Source organism: Marmota monax, unplaced genomic scaffold (genome assembly GCF_021218885.2).
Source record: "Marmota monax isolate L192 unplaced genomic scaffold, Marmota_monax_Labrador192_F-V1.1 WCK01_AAM20220418_F8-fsc00243, whole genome shotgun sequence".
Lineage (NCBI taxonomy): Eukaryota > Metazoa > Chordata > Mammalia > Rodentia > Sciuridae > Marmota > Marmota monax.
Window position 1 is genome coordinate 769,104 of NW_026694604.1, and position 6,000 is coordinate 775,103.

Sequence of the window (6,000 nt, forward strand, 5' to 3'; positions counted from 1 at the left end):
GTTTGATGAACATAGCTGCACCATTGTTTCGGGCATATATATTTATGATATGTCTTGTTGGTGTACGGTTCCCTTGAGCAGTATGTAGTGTCCCTCTTTATCCCTTTTGATTAACTTTGGCTTGAAATCTATTTTATTTGATATGAGTATGGACACTCCTGCTTGTTTCCGAAGTCCATATGAGTGATATGATTTTTCCCAACCTTTCACCTTCAGCCTGTGTATGTCTTTTCCTATCAAATGCGTCTCCTGTAGGCAGCATATTGTTGGGTCTTGTTTTGTGATCCATTCTACTAGCCAGTGTCTCTTAATTGGTGAGTTTAAGCCATTAACATTTAGGGTTATTATTGAGATATGGGTTGTTCTTCCAGCCATATTTGTTTATTTATGTTACTAAATATGGTTTGTTTTCCTTTGATTATTTTCCCCCCTTTACTGTCCTACCTCCCTCTGTTGGTTTTCATTGTTATTTTCCATTTCCTCTTCCTGTAATGTTTTGCCGAGGATGTTTTGAAGAGATGGTTTTCTAGCTGCAAATTCTTTTAACTTTTGTTTATCGTGGAAGGTTTTAATTTCATCTTCCATCCTGAAGCTTAATTTCGCTGGATACACAATTCTTGGTTGGAACCCATTATCTTTCAGTGTTTGAAATATGTTATTCCAGGATCTTCTAGCTTTCAGAGTCTGTGTTGAAAGATCAGCTGTTATCCTGATTGGCTTACCCCTAAATGTAATCTGCTTCCTTTCTCTTGTAGCTTTTAAAATTCTCTCCTTATTCTGTATGTTGGGCATCTTCATTATAATGTGTCTAGGTGTGGATCTCTTATGATTTTGCACATTCGGCGTCCTGTAGGCTTCTAGGATTTGGGATTCTGTCTCATTCTTCAAGTCTGGGAAGTTTTCTCATATTATTTCATTGAATAGATTGCTCATTCCTTTGGTTTGGACCTCTATATCTTCCTGTATCCCAATGACTCTTAAGTTTGGTCTCTTTATGTTATCCCATATTTCTTGGATGTTCTGCTCATGGTTTCTTAACAGTCTTGCTGAGCTGTCTATGTTCTTTTCAAGTTGAAATACTTTGTCTTCATTGTCTGATGTTCTATCTTCTAAGTGTTCTACTCTGCTGGTAGTATTCTCCATTGAGTTTTTAAGTTGGTTTATTGCTTCCTGCATTTCTAGGATTTCTGTTTGTTTGTTTTTTATAACCTCTATCTCCCTGTATAGTTGATCTTTTGCTGCCTGGATTTGTTTATGTAATTCATTGTCAAAGTGATCTTTCATTGTCTGATTTTGCTGTCTAATGTCTTCCTTGATACTCCAGATCATCTGAAGCATGTATATCCTGAATTCTTTATCTGACATTCCATCTGCTGCAGATATTACCTCTTCTAACGTTGAGTTGACCTGCATTGCTTGTGGTCCTTTCTTTCCTTGTCTTTTCATACTGTTCGCGTTTCTTTCTGCTTGGTGAAACTGTTGTGTTATTGAATTTCCCCCCTATATATTTATATTGCTCTCATATAGTTGCAAAGCCTCCCTCGCAGGCGCGGGCAGCAGCTCTGCCCCTCCTCTAATTTGGGCAATGTGCCTACCACGCCGGCGGGCCACTGGGCCTGTTCTGCCGGTTAGTAGCAGGTCCACCTACCTTGCAGGTGCGGGCGGTGGCTCTACCCCTCTGCGGGCCGCTGGGCCTGTTCTGTCTGTCGGTTGCAGGTCCGCCTACCTTGCAGGCGCGGGGGGCGGCTCTGCCCCTCTGCGGGTTGCTGGGCCTGTCCTGCCTGTGGGTCGCCGGTCGGCCTACCTTGCAGGCGCGCAGCGGCTCTGCCCCTCCCCCAACCGGGGCCATGTGTCTTCCACGCTGGTGGGCTGCTGGGCCTGTCTGCCAGTGGGTCGCAGTTCCGCCTACCTTGCAGGCGCGGGGGGCGGCCAGGCCACTGGCCTGTTCTGCCGGTGGGTCGCAGGTCCGCCTACCTTGCAGTCGCCCGGCAGCTCTGCCCCTCCCCCAACCGGGGCGATGTGTCTTTCACGCTGGCGGGCCGCTGGGCCTGTTCTGCCTGTGGGTCGCAGGTCCGCCTACCTTGCAGGCGCATGGGGCGGCTCTGCCCCTCTGCGGGTTTCTGGGACTGTTCTGCCGGTGGGTCGCAGGTCCACATCTCAGGTTTTTGTCCATTGATTGAAGACTGAGAACAAACCCTTAGGTTCCTGAGACGGGGACTCTCTAAAGATGGAATCCTTAGAGAAAGAGGCTGTATTAATAAAGACTCACCCACTATCACAGGGAGATGACAAGGGACCTCACCTAAGTCCTTTTTCAATATTCAAAATCATAGATTTAAAATTTACAGTGCCTGATCTACATTGAACCCTGAGGGCCTGTGGATTAAATTCAGGAAGTCTGTGAACTTGGATGGAAAGCAAAGTGCATTCTTTTGGGAAGCAGGGGGCAGTGGGCAGTGCTTGGGATTGAACCCAGGGCCTTGCACATGGTAAACAAGCACAGAGTTACATTCCCACCCCCTACCCTTGCTTTTTTTGTTTTTTTGAGACAGGGTCTTACTAAGTTGTCCAGGTGGCCTTGAACTTACAGTCCTTCCGTCTCAGCCTTGCAAGTCGCTGGAATTACAGGCATATACCACCAAACCTGGCACAAATTGTATTCTTATTTTCATTAGTGTCTTATTGGAATTAACATTTTCATTAAGTTCAAATGCAGGCAGCAAACCACAATAATAGTATTAATAGTACTTGTGACTACATTGTGACCAGTGGAAAGCAAGTGTTTTTATATCAAAATATAGTACGTGCATGTTTTGATAAGCTTGTTTCAGTATAATTGAAAAATTATAGAGATGCTTCTAAGTAATTATTGGACCAAAGAAGAAATCGCTTTTGAATATTTAAAAATATTTAGAAATTAGAAAATTATTCTGTATCAAGTGTAGGCATAATGTTTTAAAAAAAAAAGAAAGATGGAAAATGAGTGAGTTAATTTTCAATTCAAGAATTTAGAGAAAGACTAACAGAGTAAACCCAAAGATACTGTTAGCAAAGATAAAAACAGGGCTGGGATTGCGGTTCAGCAGTAGAGTGCTCGCCTAGCATGTGCAAGGTGTGCGAGGTGCTGGGTTTGATCCTCAGCACCACATAAAAATCAATAAATAAAATTGTGTCCAACTGCAACATATATACACACACACACACATGTATGTATATGCATATATATGTTAAAAAATAAAAACAGAAATTAATAAAACAGATGAGGAAACAAGAGATGATCACAGTCAAAAGTTGTTCTTAGAAGAGATTAATGAAAAGAGAAACACTTGTGTCAAGGGTGGTCAGGAAAAAAGAATTCACAAGTAAGCAGTATTGGAAAGGAAAAGAACACGGATATGGTATAGCATTGAGTTCAGAAGAGAATATAGTGAATACTTTTATGGTGGTAATTTTGAAAACTCGGGGGAAAAAAATTAACAGTTTCCCAGAAACATGTAATTTAACAAAACTGACCCAAGAGGAAGTAAAAGCATGTAAGAAAGTAACCAAATATAGAATGAACATTTAAAAGACTGCAAAGGCTTGGCGCACAGTGGCGCACGCCTATACTCCCAGCAACTAAGGAGGCTGTTGCAGGAGGATAGCAGGTTCAAGGTCAGCCTCAGCAACTTAGTGAGACCTTGTGTCAAAATGAAAAATAAAAAGGGCTGGGGATGGAGCTCTGTGATCAAGTGCTCCTGGGTTCAATCCCCAGCATAATGAATGAGTGAATGACTATGAGTAGCCATGCATTCATTCATTCATTCATTCATTCAACAAATATGTATTCTGGGATATGTACAGGTGGTGTTGTAGGTGCTGGGGAAACAGCAGGAGATAAAATAACCCCCCCCCTCTCTTTAAAAAAATAAATAAATAAAATAAAACAAAATCCATCTTCTACGTCAGTGCTATCCAGTAAGACTTTCTACAATGGTGGAAATGTTCTTTATCTTGTCTGTCCAACACAGCAGTTACTGGCCACATGTAACTGCTGTGCCCTTGAAATATAGTTAGAGCAACTGAAAAAATGAATTTTTAACTTTATTTAATCTTAGTTTCAGTATAAATAGCCAGATATAGCCATTGGTTACCTAGGGTATATCTCTAGCTATTAAGATCAGTAATGTGGTGGTGGCTTACAAGCAACCTGTGGTCTCCTGTAGGAGAAGGAATTAGACTGTTTGGATCCTGGCCTTTCTGGGGTTTTGTTTGTTTTGGTTTGTGGGATGGGGGGGTTGTTTGTTTGCTTTGCAGTGCTGGGGGTTGAACCCAGGGCCTTGTGCATGCTTGGCAAGTGCTAAACCACTGAGCTATGTCTTTTTTGTTTGTTTGGTACTGGGAATTGAGCCCAGGGGCACTGTACCACTGAGCTACATCCCAGCTCTTTTTGAGACAGGGTCTCACTTGGTGGCTAAGACTGGCCTCGAACTTGTGATCCTCTTGCCTCAGCCTCCTGAATCGCTGGGATTACAGATGTGCGCCACAGCACCCAGCCTGACCCATCTTTGAACCAGCATCTTGGTCTTCCTGAGCTATCCTGGTAGCCAAATGACACTTTGTGTTTTGCCCACCTTGTTACTGTATAAAAAACATTTTCTTTATCTGCTCCTTACTTCCCCTTGGAGTCTCAGAAGCCTGGGAGTCTTGGATTAGCAGGCTTTTCTTGGTGCTTACTCTGTAGTAGCCGTGCCCTGGTTCTTTTAGGCTATACCAGGTCACCTGTGGCATGTGGTACACACTAAGCACTTGGAATTAAATACTGGGCAAGTGAATAGGGAAAAATCAGTGAGCTTGTTGAATGAAGGGCTGTTTCTCTCAGGTCCAAGTCAGCCATGTGTAGTGAGGGAATGGGCAATAGTAAGCCCAGATGCCTGGCCCTGGTGGGCATACTGACTGGGAGGGCCCTTCATGGTCTCTAGCCAAAAGCGTTAGGAAATAAAATGAAAAAATATTAATCCAAGAAATATCCACAGAAAATTTTAGTCTGCTGGGTACTCTTTTTACAGGTGAGTGATGTGTTTCAGACTCAAGAAGACAAAGTGAAGCTACGTGGATTGTGGAAAAAATGAATTCAAGATTATTTCTTTGTAAAATTCTTAAGTTCTTTGCTTTGTTGGCGTTTCACCAATACAAAATTCAATTGTGTAACAGGGTGAACACCTTCAGCTGTTCCCACTGGCCTCGTGGCCCAAGGGGCACACAGAAGCTGGAGCTGGAGGCTTTGCGCACTACCCCTTGCTGGAGTGCTGAATGGAGAGACCTGCCCTGCCCCCAGGCCTCTCAGTCTTGCAGTCAGGAGCACTGGCACAGCTCTCCAGGTGACAAAGGCTGTTTCCAGGCCCCCAGGAGCCAGCATCCACCAGCCTGCCAAGCCATAACGGTGTCCACTGCCCTTTTTGCAGATACTTCATAGAATATGCAATGCTTTCCTGAATCATTAAAAGATGCATGTTCTTCTTCTGTTTTTCAGGGATGATAATGGTGATTTTATTGCTGCTCGTGGCTATTGTGGTTGTTGCAGTCTGGCCAACCAACTGATAGCAATAAAGGGACCACCCGCTGTGACACCAGCCAACGACGGAATAAATGCCCTGCACCCTTTTGGTACGCAAAATCTGCTCTCAATAAATTCCCCCACAGCTCTGAACTCTTGATGTGTGATGCTTCATAGCTCAGCAGCTTGAGAGCTACCTAGAATGTTAGCCCAGTGTAGCCCTCTGATTTTAAACTTGGTCATTTTGATGCTAGCAAGTGGTTCCCTCAAGTAGTCCCTTCCTGACTGCCCCATGGCTGCCAATGGATTCCAGCCACTCCACAGTGTGCTGGGCATCTTGGGAGATGCCGAATTAGTAGACAGTTTGTAACCTTGATGCCCGGTCTGCTTGGAGATGTTACATCCCCATGTAGGAAACAAGTGGACAGTTGTGTGCCTTGTGTGTCCGGGCAGTGAGGCTGGAG

The 6,000-nt window shown here is 43.9% G+C and overlaps 1 protein-coding gene across 1 annotated transcript in view; it reads left to right on the forward strand.

Annotated features, from left to right (window-relative positions):
• The window catches only part of Stx8 (syntaxin 8), a 258,115-nt gene extending 252,426 nt beyond the window's left edge, over positions 1-5,689 (forward strand). The window contains exon 8 of the mRNA XM_046422179.2: positions 5,513-5,689. Coding sequence (XP_046278135.1) covers positions 5,513-5,580 — 68 coding nt within the window. The 3' untranslated portion in view covers positions 5,581-5,689. The remainder of the gene's footprint in view (positions 1-5,512) is intronic.
• The last annotated feature ends 311 nt before the right edge of the window (positions 5,690-6,000 follow it).